This window comes from Pseudochaenichthys georgianus, chromosome 15 (genome assembly GCF_902827115.2).
Source record: "Pseudochaenichthys georgianus chromosome 15, fPseGeo1.2, whole genome shotgun sequence".
Classification (NCBI taxonomy): Eukaryota; Metazoa; Chordata; class Actinopteri; order Perciformes; family Channichthyidae; genus Pseudochaenichthys; species Pseudochaenichthys georgianus.
Window position 1 is genome coordinate 19,341,423 of NC_047517.1, and position 15,494 is coordinate 19,356,916.

At 43.5% G+C, this 15,494-nt stretch overlaps 2 protein-coding genes across 5 annotated transcripts in view; one reads left to right on the forward strand and one right to left on the reverse strand.

The window, feature by feature from the left end:
• The first annotated feature begins 175 nt into the window (after positions 1–175).
• Positions 176–10,806, forward strand: nolc1 (nucleolar and coiled-body phosphoprotein 1). Of its 2 annotated transcripts, none has more exons than XM_034101021.2 (14): positions 176–329; positions 648–703; positions 1,106–1,269; positions 1,380–1,501; positions 1,605–1,707; positions 2,812–2,936; positions 3,054–3,156; positions 3,837–3,986; positions 4,065–4,124; positions 4,218–4,565; positions 7,308–9,374; positions 9,471–9,589; positions 9,696–9,779; positions 9,876–10,806. In XM_034101021.2, exons 1-14 carry the CDS (start codon positions 219–221, stop codon positions 10,035–10,037), a joined length of 3,774 nt encoding a protein of 1,257 aa, XP_033956912.1. In that variant the 5' UTR covers positions 176–218; the 3' UTR covers positions 10,038–10,806. The 2 variants fall into 2 exon arrangements, with proteins under 2 accessions (XP_033956912.1, XP_033956913.1); XM_034101022.2 differs by having other exon boundaries at positions 1,383–1,501.
• Positions 10,807–14,566: 3,760 nt separating this feature from the next.
• The window catches only part of micu1 (mitochondrial calcium uptake 1), a 43,832-nt gene continuing 42,904 nt past the window's right edge, over positions 14,567–15,494 (reverse strand). For all 3 annotated transcript variants that reach the window (XM_034101049.2, XM_034101045.2, XM_034101046.2), the window contains one exon: positions 14,567–15,421. In XM_034101049.2, coding sequence (XP_033956940.1) covers positions 15,261–15,421 — 161 coding nt within the window. In that variant the 3' untranslated portion in view covers positions 14,567–15,260. The remainder of the gene's footprint in view (positions 15,422–15,494) is intronic.

Below are 15,494 nucleotides of genomic sequence, written 5' to 3' on the forward strand. Positions count from 1 at the left end.
AAATGGCTCTGCTAGAAATATATAAATGACAGAGGGGAAATGCGAGTGTATAACATTACAGGGGTTACACATATAAACTACAACTCAACAAATACATTTTCAATAAAAAAATATTTTCAAAATCAACAAAAGTTTGAGAGGAACTTGCCATATCGTGAGGCGCATGCGCACAATTGAAGCTTCCGCTCACTTTCCTTCCAGAAAAGAGCGTGGTGAAGATGGCGGAGCAAAAGTCGAAGCCGAGCGATCTTTACAAATGCGTATATTCCTTTCTGGCGGAGAACAAATTCACCAAGGCGGCTCAGCAGTTTATGAAACAGACTAACGTGGTAAGCGGCTCACTGTGTGTTGTTGCTAATCTGTGGCTCGTGCTGTCTGTCTCTAGCGTTGTGGTGAAGTTGAGACATGCTGCACGAGGAGTACATGTACAGCCATGTAACGTTGAGGGGCCGTACACCCATTAGGAAAGGTAGCACGTGTAGGAGTACAGGCACACTTTGTTCTTTGGTTGCCATTCGTTTTAAAAGCTCATAATATTTTAATTGGCATTATATTGTGTTGCATTGCAGGAACATGTATTGATTGCGAATTTGTGAAACTTTAGATCTGTAAATGGCTATTTGAGTGCTTCACGTGTTTCTTTACAGACTCCACAAGATGAAAATGATGAGAGCCTCGTCGGCATCTACGACTTCTGGGTGAAGTGAGTTGTTTTTTGTTTTGTTTGTTATTGAGTTGGCACTAAAACTTGTTAAGTACATACTGATATTAATACACTTTTAAGATATGGCCAAGCCTTTTTATTGGGTTCTCATTGCACCTATCATTTGCAGTCACTGTTCACCTATGCATTGCCTAATCTATCTCTAATACAAACACAATATACCCTTTATCAGACTTAAATATTCACTTTAAGAATAATTTCTGCTCTCATTATCTCTTAGGGTTCACTCTCTAAGCGGCAGTTACAGGATTTGTCTCTGTAGTTGAGATACATATGCTTTGTCGCTAATCTCTTCAGATATAGGAGAAATGTATACAATAAATGACTTGTTAATTTTTGAGGTTGCTGTTCCCTTTTTAATATACCCATGTGTCTTCCTAGGTCTCCTGAAGCCAAGAAACGAAAGGCGCCCTCCAGCACAGCTGAATCTAAAACAAGTCCATCAGCCAAGAAGGCAAAAACCAGTGCAGCGAGCTCCAGCAGCGACGACTCAAGCAGCGACGATGAAGCAGTGGTTGCAAAACCAACCAAGGCAGCCCCTGCAGGTAAAATCAATGTTTTGATGCAGAAAACTGATTACGATGGTTTAAATAGGTAGGTAACATTTATGATCCGGTTATATATGTGTAACATATCTCTGTAATGTTTGTTTTAGCAGCTAAGGTGGTGCCTGCTAAAGCACCTGCACCAGCAGCAGCTATTAAAGTGGCATCCAGCAGCAGTGAAGACTCCAGTGACTCTGAGGAGGAGAAGGCCCCAGTCAAGGCTCCTGTAAAGGTAGGAAGAATAATTCAAATTATAGTTTCATACAAGATCTTGCCAGTGTTGAAAGCCATGTCTGGTGGTTATGCTATTATTAAAATGAATGTTCCGCATGTAGGCTCCTGTGAAGGCGCCCGCTGCCCCTGCTACAGGAAGGAAGAAAGACAGCAGCTCCAGCAGTGAAGAATCTGAGGATGAGCAGCCTGCTAAAGCCCCAGCCAGTGAGTCTAGAGCAGTGGTTCTCAAAGTGGGGGCCGAGGCATGCCAGGGGGGTGCAAGAGACCAGGAGGAAAAATAGTTATATATAAAAAAAAAATCATAATTTGAAAAATAATATGATGCAGTACAGTACTATTACGTCTGGGTCTCTGTGTATCATTAAAGCTCGGCTCCGTGTGTGTGGAACGAGCCATTTTGTGTGCGTGAGAGAGAGCGCACTGGTACTGGAGATCGTTGTTGTTAGCTTCTGGTGCTAGCGAGCTACGATAACGGATATAAGGAGTTTTTTCAACAACAAAGTGGAGGAGAGTCCTCTCCTGTCAGACTGAGAGACTCAGTGAGCTAAAGGACTCTCTGAGTGTTATCTCAGTGGGTCTCAAATGTTTTGGTCACCATTAATGTAAACAATTATTTCTGAGGCACATGTTTATATGATCATTATAGTTATAAGAAAAATAAGAGAATACATGAAAAACAGGTATGAAATAGTATATGACAGTAAAACAAGAATAGAGTTTAAAAGGGTGATTTGTAAAATATCCATAAAGAAAAAGTAAATCTGTTTACAGTTCTGTTTCATATGGGTGTTGAGAGATGTATCCATAGATCTCTTCATGTTGCTCTCAAAGTGCACCAGATTGATGCTTTTAACTTCAATATTTAAAAATAAATCTTCCCGGGGGAGCATGCCCCCGGATCCCCCTATGTGAGGTCCACACATTACCTACAAAAATAGCACTTTACCCCTGCTTACACTTATATGCCGTGAGCTGATTATCGAGCCTTCATTGTGACAGTCGCGAGTACACTGTGTATGCGTGGGGATTGTTGCAGTAGAAAATTCCACTGTAGCGACCGGTACATTAATGGGAAACCCTAAATGTTTGAGCACCCTCTATGAAACGTCAAGCTACCGCACAGCAGCCCCAAAATAAATCTCTGGCGCCGCCACTGAGTCTGACTATTTGTGTTGGGGGGGCCCAACTTTTTTTTTTCTCCAAAGGGGGGACCGTCTAGAGCAAGATGTCATTTAATATTGTAAATTTATTTTGAGATGATTATAATGAAATGTGTTGTATCTAATGTATGTTATTAACCTTTAATAGAAGCCAAGAGTGTTACAGTCACAGCAGCCAAACCAGCTGTTCCTGCTAAAGCTGCAGCTCAGAAAAAAAAGGATAGCACCAGCGAAGACAGTTCATCAGATTCAGAAGATGAAAAACCAACCAAGGTATGTAAAAGATTCTGCCCATATGTACATATCTTTCTTCCCAAACTTAGAAACAAATAGAACAAGTTATTGTAGTAAAGTACATTTTACACAATACTTACTTCATATGTCCGATAGGCTCCAGCCAAAGCGGCCCCCGTGAAAGCAGCTGCTGCTGAATCAAGCAGTGAAGACTCTTCATCTGAAGATGAGGCTCCACCCAGCAAAAAACCCAAAGCAGGTGGGTTTTTATTTTCACTCCATTATAAAAGCCAGACAATGTGAAGTTATAAAACTTGTTTGGTGCTATGAAAACCAATAAACACAGAAAGGTTTGATTGCACTTGAAATGAGTTGGCCTTTCTGAGCGGTGCCTTTCTTTTGTTATCATGGTTCTGTTACTCCAATCAAACGAAAGGTAGTTATATTAACTTACATTTTATTTGACATGATTAGTATGTCTGTCATCTTTTAGCTTTACATAACATCTGATAGAGGATTAATTTTGGTAAAAAATTTAAATTGCTTGCACCTATTTTGGAGTAACTCAGTGGCTCAGTCAGTAGGGGATTGGACTGTGAGCCGAACTTCTACTTGGAGAGGTCCCAGTTCACCTCCTGCCCTGCCGTGGTGCCCTTGACCAAGGCACCGGACAACCCCATTGCTCCCTGGGCGCTGTATGATAGCTGCCCACTGCTCTTAGTACTAGACTCCTGGTACTAGGATGGGTTAAATGCAGAGGCCAACTTTCACTGTGTGCTCTGCATGTGTGACCATTTAAAGAGGGTTTCATCCCTCACAATTCTATTATTTATTATTATTAACATTACAGTCCCTCTTTTGCAGTATGTCACCAAAACCTAAAAGTATTGTACATGGGCCCTGTGTTATGAGGCTGATTAGTTTGCTTTGCCTTGGTAGGAGCGTACAGTGCAGTCCCACCTCCAGCTTCAGTCCAGAAAGCTCCCGCTTCAGTGACCAAGGCTCCAGCTGCACCAGCAGCCAGCAAGGCCAAGGACAGCTCCTCAAGCAGCAGCAGCAGTGACGAGGAAGAAGAGAAGAAAGTAGCTGGTAAGATTCACTAAGTCTTCCCAACTTGAAGTAGTGATTTTAGAAATGACACATCTAACAGCGTTGTTATCCTAACAGCAAAGCCTGCACCAGTAAAGACCCCCGCTGCAAAACCAGCGGCGAAGGAGTCCAGCTCAGGTAACAATTACAATCCCACTCTGTCATTTTCTACTTTGTGTTGTTTGATGCCAAATGTAACAAATCTTCCTCTCCATGCCCATGTTTTTCAAGATTCAAGCTCAGATGAAGAGGAGGCAAAAAAGCCTGCCGTGAAAGTCACCCCAGCAAAAGCTGCCCCAGTCAAGGCTGCTCCCGCTAAAGACTCATCCAGTTCAGAGGAAGAAGAGGAGGCAAAAAAAAAACCTGCAGCAAAGGTGACTCCCGCAAAGGCTGCTCCAGCTAAACCTGTTGCAGCTAAAGTCACGCCTGCTAAAAAAGACTCCAGTTCAGAGGACGATTCCAGTTCAGAGGAGGAAGAGGCCAAAAAACCTGCAGCAAAGGTGACTCCTGCAAAGAAGCCAGCAGCTAAACCTGCACCAGCCAAGACTCCCCCAGCTAAAAAAGAGGAGTCAAGTTCAGGTAAGAGACATGTTGAGGGTGTGAGCTCTGTATCTCTGTCAAAGTAGTTTATTTTCTGTCTTGAATTTGCTTTCATTTACTTAAACTGTGTTGCCAGTGCTACCAGTTTGTGGAGGGATCAAACTAAATTCCATCATGAGAACTGTCAGTTATACATAATATATAAACTCTCCCCAGTTTTGTTACATACACGGTTGTCAGTTTGTTAGGTTCACCTTACTGCAACTAAGGCAGTGTATCTTTGTTGAGGATAATATTTAGTTTATGTTGAAACTGGTTTACTTAACACCAGGCTAGGATTTTCTGCAGGACTGTTGTAATATGTGACCTGCTCCATCGAAATCAGTCGCATTGACCTGAAGACACATTTTGAGTTGTATACACGGTTGGAAAGAGGATATTCCTAGCTTTCTAATGATATCAGGATTGTTTTTGTACTCCAAATATTAAGCGAAATATGTCACATTATATAATGACTGTCACCGAGTCCTCATTTTGAGAAAAAGGCCTTTAAAGTTTCCTCTTCTCTGGAATCCATCGATCTGATTGATTATTAGTGGAGCAAATGATCAAAATACTACGGAGGGAAGATATTTTCGTTTGGAGGGGAAGCTCGCAAGTGTGTGTGTATACGTGTGTGTTTGTGTATTTTTGAGTTTGTGTGTATTGTGTTTGTTTCCCGGGGAAAACCCTCACGAGAAACACCGGCTGTTGTTGCGCCTGCTGTGGCGTTAAATTACTCCGTTCTCCGCTTGTAATTATGCCGTTACAAGCTTCAAAGTTATATTTATCATCTGAATTTGCCGAAACAAGTTTAATATTCTGAAAGCCAAGACTCTGTTTAATTTAAATCAGATGAAAACAAACTGTAACGGACCCTGCCGTGTTATCTATGATTACTTTACTCTTACGTTCATAATGTCATTCGGAGGGAGGGGGGCTGCTGGAAGAGCAGAGTGCGAGTGAGAGGTGCCTGTCTTCGTCCCTTCACAAGCTTCAAAAATGTACTTATCGTGTGATTTTGGAAATAAAAGTTTCATATTCTGAAAGCCAAGACTTGGTTTGTTTAAAATCAAACAAAACACCCGAACCCTGAAAAAATAGTTTTTTACGTAAATCCACGTTTATTCTGAAATGAGCCGTTGCGACTTCCGACTGATTTCGATAGAGCGGGTCACATATGTGAACTGCTCTATCGAAATCAGTCGCATTGACCCGAAGACACATTTTGAGTTGTATACACTGTTGGAAAGAGGATATTCCTAGCTTTCTAATGATATCAGGATTGTTTTTGTACTCCAAATATTAAGCAAAATATGTCACATTATATAATGACTGTCACAGAGTCCTCATTTTGAGAAAAAGGCCTTCAAAGTTTTCTCTTCTCTGGAATCCATCGATCTGATTGATTATTAGTGGAGCAAATGATCGAAATACTACGGAGGGAAGATATTTTCGTTTGGAGGGGAAGCTCGTGTGCGTGTGTGTTTGTGTAATATTGCGTTTGTGTGTATTGTGTTTGTTTCCCGGGGAAAACACTCACGAGAAACACCGGCTGTTGTTGCGCCTGCTGTGGCGTTAAGTTACTCCGTTCTCCGCTTGTAATTATGCCGTCACAAGCTTCAAAGTTGTATTTATCATCTGAATTTGCAGAAACAAGTTTAATATTCTGAAAGCCAAGACTTTGTTTAATTGAAAACAAACTGTAACGGACCCTGCCGTGTTATCTCTATTTTGATAATTAATGAATTGTGAATTAGGGAATAACACTCGTCGACAGCTTCTCTAATATGTGACCCGCTCTATCGAAATCAGTCGGAAGTCGCAACGGCTCATTTCAGAATAAACGTGGATTTACGTAAAAAATTATTTTTCCGGGGTTCGGGTGTTTTGTTTGATTTTAAACAAACAAAGTCTTGGCTTTCAGAATATGAAACTTTTATTTTCAAAATCACACGATAAGTACATTTTTGAAGCTTGTGAAGGGACGAAGACAGGCACCTCTCACTCGCACTCTGCTCTTCCGCAGCGCCACCCCCCCCTCCCTCCGGCTGAAATTATGAACGTAAGAGTAAAGTAATCATAGATAACACGGCAGGGTCTGTTACAGTTTGTTTTCATCTGATTTAAATTAAACAAAATCTTGGTTTTCAGAATATTAAACTTGTTTCGGCAAATTCAGATGATAAATACAACTTTGAAGATTGTGACGGCATAATTACAAGCGGAGAACGGAGTAACTTGACGTCACAGCAGGCATAACAACAGCCGGTGTTTCTCGTGAGGGTTTTCCAGGAAACAAACACAATACACACAAATGCAAAAATACACACACACACACGTATACACACACACTTGCGAGCTTCCCCTCCAAACGAAAATATCTTCCCTCCGTAGTATTTTGATCATTTGCTCCACTAATAATCAATCAGATCGATGGATTCCAGAGAAGAGGAAACTTTAAAGGCCTTTTTCTCAAAATGATGACTCTGTGACAGTCATTATATAATGTGACATATTTCGCTTAATATTTGGAGTACAAAAACAATCCTGATATCATTAGAAACCTAGGAATATCCTCTTTCCAACCGTGTATACAACTCAAAATGTGTCTTCGGGTCAATGCGACTGATTTCGATGGAGCCGGTCACATATACAGTCAACGTTTTAGCTGTGTGTGCCATGATCAAGTGACTACATTTGTGTCTATCTGATGTTAAAGTAATGTATTTGTTTTTCCAGACAGCAGCTCTGAAGATGAGGCTCCAGCCAAACCTGCTGCTAAAGTTGCAGCCAAACCAAAACCTGCTGCTGTAGCTTCCAAGGCAGCTGAGAGCAGCTCTGATTCAGATGACTCCTCTGAGGATGAAAAAACAGTGAAAGCAAAGCCTGCTACCCCGGCTGCAAAGCCAGCTGCAAAGCCTGCTGCTGCTGCAGAGAGCTGCTCAGACTCCTCTGAGGATGAGGAAGAGCCAGCTAAAGCTAAGCCTGCTGCTAAGCCTGCTGTTAAGCCAGCTACCCCCGCTGCAAAGCCTGCTCCAGAGAGCAGCTCTGACTCTTCTGAAGATGAAGAACTAGCTAAGGCTAAACCAGCTGCAAAGCCTGCTACCCCCGCAGCAAAGCCGGCTGCTGCAGCAGAGAGCAGCTCTGACTCTTCTTCTGAAGATGAAGAACCAGCTAAGGCTAAACCTGCAGCGGCTAAGCCTGCAGCGGCTAAGCCTGCTACCCCTGCGGCAAAGGCAGCAGAGAGCAGCTCTGACTCTTCTTCTGAAGATGAAGAGCCAGCTACACCAGCTAAGGCTAAACCAGCCACGCCAGTAGCAAAGCCAGCTGCTGCAGCGGAAAGCAGCTCTGACTCTTCTTCTGAAGATGAAGAGCCAGCTAAGGCTAAGCCAGCTACACCAGCTAAGGCTAAACCAGCTACGCCTGTAGCAAAGCCAGCTGCTGCAGCAGAAAGCAGCTCTGACTCTTCTTCTGAAGATGAAGAACCCGCTAAGGCTAAGCCAGCTACACCAGCTAAGGCTAAACCAGCTACACCAGCTAAGGCGAAACCAGCCACGCCTGTAGCAAAGCCAGCTGCTGCAGCGGAAAGCAGCTCTGACTCTTCCTCTGAAGATGAAGAGCCCGCTAAGGCTACACCAGCCAAGGCTAAACCAGCTACGCCTGTAGCAAAGCCAGCTGCTGCAGCGGAAAGCAGCTCTGACTCTTCTGAAGATGAAGAGCCAGCTACACCAGCTAAGGCTAAACCAGCTACGCCTGTAGCAAAGCCAGCTGCTGCAGCAGAAAGCAGCTCTGACTCTTCTTCTGAAGATGAAGAGCCCGCTAAGGCTAAGCCAGCTACACCAGCTAAGGCTAAACCAGCTACACCAGCTAAGGCGAAACCAGCCACGCCTGTAGCAAAGCCAGCTGCTGCAGCGGAAAGCAGCTCTGACTCTTCTTCTGAAGATGAAGAGCCCGCTAAGGCTAAGCCAGCTACACCAGCTAAGGCTACACCAGCTAAGGCTAAGCCAGCTACACCAGCTAAGGCTAAGTCAGCTAAGGCTAAACCAGCCACGCCAGTAGCAAAGCCAGCTGCTGCAGCGGAAAGCAGCTCTGACTCTTCTTCTGAAGATGAAGAACCCGCTAAGGCTAAGCCAGCTACACCAGCTAAGGCTAAACCAGCCACGCCTGTAGCAAAGCCAGCTGCTGCAGCGGAAAGCAGCTCTGACTCTTCTTCTGAAGATGAAGAACCAGCTAAGGCTAAACCAGCTGCAAAGCCAGCTACCCCTGCTTCAAAGCCTGCTACCCCCACAGCAAAGGCAGCTGCAGCAGAGAGCAGCTCCGAGTCTTCTTCTGAAGATGAAGAGCCCGCTAAGGCTAAGCCAGCTACATCAGCTAAGGCTAAACCAACTACCCCTGCTGCAAAGCCAGCGGCAGCAGCAGAGAGCAGCTCTGACTCCGACAGTGACTCTGAGGATGAGGCAGCCAAACCTGCTGTCAAGAAACCAACTCCTGCAGCAGAAGCCCCTGCTAGCACGCCCAAAGCTTCAAAAAAGAAGACTGAGACCACACCTGCCAAGCCTCCAGTCACCAATGGCAAGGCAGCTACACCCAAGACTCCAGCAAAGCCTGCAGAGTCATCGTCCAGTGACAGCAGCTCCGAAGAGGAAGAAGAGGCCAGTACAAGTGCTGTAAAACCTGCTACACCTGCAGCAACACCCAAGACGACCCCGGCTGATAAAGCTAAAGAGAGCAGCTCCTCAGACAGTTCATCAGAGGAGGATGCACCACGCAGGGCAGCCACTGCACCCACCACCCCCACAACAAATGGTGAGTCGCAGACAAATACAGAGTATGAAATGTAATGCAGTGTCAACTTCATCCTGGATTACTCAAAGTTAAACATTCCCCCCACCACCCCTGCAGGAAAAAGAAAAAAAGGTGAAGAGTCATCGAAGAGCGACGAGGAAGAGACAGAAGTCACTACACCAAAAAACAAGATGGCAACAACCACACCTCAGACGTTTCCTAAAGCCAATAAGAAGGTAAGGCCAGTCAGAGACTAGAACTTGGTGTTGAGCCTGGTTTCTTAAAGGGGAAAAAAGTTTAATAATAGTTCATGATTTGATGGAAATGGGTTGTGTCTTCCAGTCGTCCAATGTACCCTTCCGTAGAATAAGAGAGGAAGAAGTAGCGGTGGATCCCCGTCTCCAAGACAATTCTTTTGATGCAAAGGTGAGTTCAGTTACGGCGAAGAGCAATTTTAAAACTGCATCACTGAAATGGCTGTGCTGATCATTCACTCTTAATCATCTGTCTTTGCTTTTCCAGTTCGGATCAAATGGGGACTGGGGCCAGAAAGCCAACGACACGCTCAGGTTCACAAAGGGCAAGTCATTCCGCCATGAAAAGACAAAGAAGAAGAGGGGGAGCTACCGCGGCGGAGCCATCAACTCCACCTCCGTCAACTCTATTAAGTTTGACAGTGAATAAGGACGGCTCTTTGAACTTGACTGTACCTGTGTGATCAGGACTGTCTGATCGCTTCCCCCCCTGTTACCAGTCCCTCAGTCATCACTACCCAGCAGCACACTGACAGGAAGTGAGCCGTAGAGCTGAGCCGGCGCTCACTTTCCGTCGGCTGCCCTTCGCTGTACTGCTTAAGGTTGACACCCATGTGATATCATCACTTATAGCCACTAGGTGGCTGCAGGCCACCTGTTAATGGTAAACGCCAATGTGTGTATTGGGCCCCCTTTTTCAGTTTGTTTTGATGTCAACCTGTACTTTCATTTTTCTATGTATGATTGACAGCCATACATCCCAACAGGTTCTTGTATTTTGAAACGAGGTTGATAATCATTTTAATGGACCACATGGTTTCTTGAAGTTTGTTTGGTTGTTTGTCAACATTTCTGTTTGGCCTTTTTTTTGCTCTTGGGTTTTTTTCACTTAACATTACCTAATCTTTTGGAAAGTAAAACTGAGTTTTATACTGTGTATTTATTAAGTTTTATTCCATTTCAATGTTCAGGACCTTAGACTGTCTATTTCATTATTTTTCTTAAGCCATTTTGCTTTGAAACTGGGATACATACATATGTTGCTCTAATCTGTTCGTGGTATTGAATGTTTTATTAGTCAATGTAACCGATGAAATGTTAATTTCAATGATTGGAATTTACTGTGTGAACCTGTAGGGACTTTTGAGAACCTTTTTTTTATTAATGGATGTAGCTGTAATTAAAGACCTAATAGCAAATGTTGGTGTGATAGGTATTACACTTTTTTCTTTTTTAATCTTCCCTACAATTAAGAGTCATTTGTCCTCAGTTTCTCACGGAGCTGTGTTTTATGGACACATAATGGTGTTGTGTGTACAAATAAGCTGCTTTGTCCATTTAGTTCCAAACATTAACTGTTTAAGTGTCAACGAAAACCACTAGATGGCAGTCAGGTATTTCTTTGCTCCAGTTGAAAATGGGGAAACTCAATGTACAGTGTGTGAACTGACACCTTATACCTTGCCATAGGACAGAAAGGGATACTCCAAACAATTTAGCCTTGCACTTCCATACAATTGGGAGGCAAGGCTCCACCTGCTCATCGGGAATTATAAATATTCTCAGACTCGAGCATTTTTGGGGGATCGACCATCATTTAATGACCGACCAGTCTTACGTGTCCATTAACTAAGAACTTTATCCATACAATGCCTTGAGAGAAAAGTCAGTTTCTTGCTTTGAATGAATACTACTAGCACTAGGCTGGATCAAAAGATAACTCAAGTTTTAGCACAATAAATTACCAATATTGCCATCCTTTTAAAAAAAACTTGATGGAGAAGCAGGACAAATGATTAGATTAGGCTGACTGGTTACACTGTTCTCACATTGCAATCATACTAAATATATTTTCTTTGCATTTAGTTATAAACCATGACATGGCCTTATGCAGCGTAAAGAGAAAAAGCCTTATTCCTTAACAGCACATGCATTGTGCATGCAGTTTATGAATCTACACTGAGGAAATGTTGTGTCCACTTCAGTGCTGTTGACTAAGGAGGGAGGTCTGCAGTCACTCCAAATATAGCCCCCTCTGTGCTCACCAAGCAGGGAAACTTGACAGCGTGTGTGCTCGGGGTTTACACTGCTGAGCTGTTGAGAGGGGGGTGGGGATGGTGCTGCTGTTACTGGGCAACTCTTGAGTGCAGACTGCAAGCAGTTAGAGGCCATGTTGCTTGCAGCATGATGGGATTTACACTACAAGATACAGGAGCCTTTAGGGGTTTAAAGCTGAAGAAACCAGTCAGTGCTGGAATAATATGAACGATCTTTAATTGAGGCAAGGCAAGTTTATTTATATAGCACTTTTCGACGCAGGGTAATTCAAAGTGCTTTACAAAAAAAAAAAAAATGAAAGACATTATATTGAAAACACTCAGTGGCGACTGAGGCATAGCCCCACCTAGTGTCAGCAGCAAGTATTAAAAATAATGAGTACAAAAAATTAAATATTTTAAGATCATGTTTAATCATCTGATTCGTCTGTATATTGCTGTTTTAGTCAGTGTTCTTCTACACTGAACAAAAATATAAACACAACACTTTGTTTTTGCTCCCATTTTTCATGAGATGAACTCAAAGATCTAAAACATTTTCTATATACACAAAATAACCATTTCTCTCAAATATTGTTCACAAATCCGAAAAAAATCTGTGATAGTGAGCACTTCTCCTTTGCCGAGATAATCCACCTCACAGGTGTGGCATATCAAGATGCTGATTAGACAGCCTGATTATTGCACAGGTTTGCCTTAGGCTGGCCACAATAAAAGGCCACTCTAAAACGTGCAGTTTTGCTTTATTGGGGGGGGTCCGAAAACCAGTCAGTATCTGGTGTGAGGGTTAGGGTTAGGGTAATGTTGTGAATCGAGTGGCCCATGGTGGTGGTGGGGTTATGGTATGGGCAGGCGTATGTTATGGACGACGAACACAGGCCACTCGATTCACAACATTACCCTAACCCTACCCCTCACACCAGATACTGACTGGTTTTCGGACCTCCCCAGACCCCCCCAATAAAGCAAGAGGGTGGAGAAGATGGAAAATAGTTTTTTAGGATTGGAATAGGAAGATTGGATCTTATCTTGAAAGAAAGTACTTTTTGCCTGAGAGATCGAAGCAGAGAAAGAGGAGAGGAGAGCCTGATAGGTTAGGAGGTCGTTGCGGTGTTTGGATTTCCACCATTTCCGCTCTGCTGCCCGAAGGACGGTTCTATTAGCACGCAGTGCATCATTTAGCCAAGGAGCAGGAGGGGACTGACGAGCCTGCCGAGATGTGAGAGGACAGAGAGAGTCCAGAGAGGATGAGAGAGTAGAGAGGAGAGTTTCTACAGCAGAGTTTGGAGGCAGGAGTTGGAACGAGTCAGAGGAAGGGAGGGCTGAGAGCAACGATGAGGCAAAGGTAGAGGGGGAGAGGGAACGAAGGTTACGGCGGACAGGTGCAGGATGAGAAGAGATTAGTTTGTTATGTTTGGAAAGGGGTAAAGAGAATGAAATGAAGAAGTGATCGGATGTGTGGAGCGGGTTTACAGAGAGGTTAGAAGTAGCGCAGTTCCTTGAGAATATGACATCAAGGACATTGCCAGCTTTATGAGTTGGTGGGGACAGAGACAGTGACAAAAAAGTAAGAGATTTTTGTCCAGAAGGATAGCATGGACTTCATCTTGAAGTCAAGGTAAGACCACCATTTTATTGAAAATGGGATCTTACTAAGAGAGAACAATTAAATATTTAAATGATAAAATAAAAAATGTTGGGTATCCTTTTGTTGAACTGTGTGTTTAAAATTAATCGAAGCATCAGACTAAAAAAGCTTTTGAAAATAATTTTATATTTAGGTCAAAATATAATATTTGTAAACCTGAAGAGTCAGTGCCAGTGCCTCACCAGCCATGAACCTCACTGCACGTCACTGCAGAAGCTTATATATAGACATCTTAAGTTTTTTGTGCCCCACCACTTTTGCACATATAAAAACGCCACTGAAAACCCTAAAAGCCCTATACTGGATTAGTTTGAATTGATGCAGTTTCAGAAAAGATGGATTTCTTATGTTCTTCACAGGAAAGCACCTCTATGTTTAGAATAGATAGGGATGAAACCCTCTTTTAATGGTCACACATGCAGAGCACACAGCACACACAGTGAAAGTTGGCCTTTAACCCATTCTAGTACCAGGAGTCTAGTACTAGGAGCAGTGGGCAGCTAGTGTACAGCGTCCGGGGAGCAATGGGAGTGAGGGGGGGAAGGGGGTGTCCGGTGCCTTGCTCAAGGGCACCACAGCAGGGCAGGAGGTGAACTGGTACCTCTCCAAGTAGCAGTCCACACTCCATATTTTTTAGGTCTGGTCGGGGACTTGAACCGGCGACCCTACAGCTCCCAGTCCAAGCCCCTACTGACTGAGCCACTGCGGGAAAAAAGTTTAAAGGTTTAAAGGTGACTGTTGAAAAGTTGACAGTGAGACTGTTCTGTTAAAAATCTTTTAACGATCCATCACCAGACTTATGCTCAGAAAAGAGCACGGCTGAGGAGTGCTGATGATAGGAAACTCAATCAAATCTCCTGCCTTGCAATCATTCCTAGTAGCACTTCTGTGTGTCAGTCGCAGTGTGCAGGAGCCAACAGCTCCTCTCAGGCCTCTGCAGCTCTGTGTGTGTGTGTGTGCGCGCTGAGCGGCTGCAGGACAATCCTTTAATGGGCATCAGAGGCCGAGGACTGCCCATCCTGTCCATTTCAATTAGACAAAACTGCTGACCACTGTTGCACACACATTAGCATATGTTTCTCCCTCTGGCACACACTCAAAGCCACTGCATACAATCAGCCATACAAAATGTGCCTCAAAACGTTCACGCTAATAATCTATGGTGCTCTTTTCTCCAAGTCGAAGTGTGAAATGAGAACATGGCATGACAACAATCCAACTTAAGCAGAACACTCATAAATAAAGCTTAATCACTTCTTCATTATTAAAAACATCTTTAATATAGCATTTCTTTTAACATCCATCTCATATAAAGTGTTTCAGTGGGAAATAATAATTACAAATACACACTTTGAACAGTACATTGTAGAGCAGGATGAGCATTATTGAATGAAGAATGAAGACAGAATGAAGATGCAGCTGGAGCTAGCAGGCTGAATGAAGAGATGCTAACAAGATCACTAACCTCTGCCCCAGCAAAGAAATAACTAAGGGTCTGTTTTTGGTATAGAATGGACATACTGCTGCATTTATACAGCTGAAGTTTAATTCCACTTCCTGTCTGTTTCTTCAGTAAAACGTGTTGAATGCAGATATAAAAGTGCTGTTTTTAGCATTTGACTCAACAGTTACCTGCTGACACTACATTCTTCTAAATAGAATATGGCAAAAATAAACGTACAAACCTTGTATATTTTAAAACATACCCATGATGCCTTGGACAGGCATGCTAGAGAAGCGTTTTCAGGAAACGGTGCGCTGAGTCAGCATGCTTCAGTCACCTTATTGATATTTTGAACTACAGCGACATGCGTTTACGGTGGGTTACCCGTCCTAATGAGTTCATTGCATTAATGTGTTTATATCGTGGAGACCTGTTGGTGCTACTGGTGTTGTTGCTTTATTCACACGCCGTCCATCTCCTGCGCACACTTAGCCCTCTGTCTCTTTATGACTTTGGTACGGCAAAGTCCCAGGCGGTGTCTTGGGCACACTTCCACATGGCACGCACCAGCCGGGTGAAGCCCATGTCCTTGGGTTTCTCCAGCCCACGCATTAGCCGCTGTTTCATAATGGCGATGAACTCCCTATTACTCAGCTCTCCGTTCCCTGAGGGAGACAGACAAGGAGGCGGGAGGGAGAGGGTATGACAGAGGACAGATGATGAAATAATGGACGAAGA

Excerpts from the sequence above, each read along its gene's own strand:
- nolc1 (XM_034101021.2), top strand. The coding sequence starts at position 219 with ATGGCGGAGCAAAAGTCGAAGCCGAGCGATCTTTACAAATGCGTATAT. Across the intron at positions 330-647 it reads TTATGAAACAGACTAACGTG|ACTCCACAAGATGAAAATGA; the intron begins GTAAGCGGCTCA and ends GTTTCTTTACAG. Across the intron at positions 704-1,105 it reads ATCTACGACTTCTGGGTGAA|GTCTCCTGAAGCCAAGAAAC; the intron begins GTGAGTTGTTTT and ends GTGTCTTCCTAG.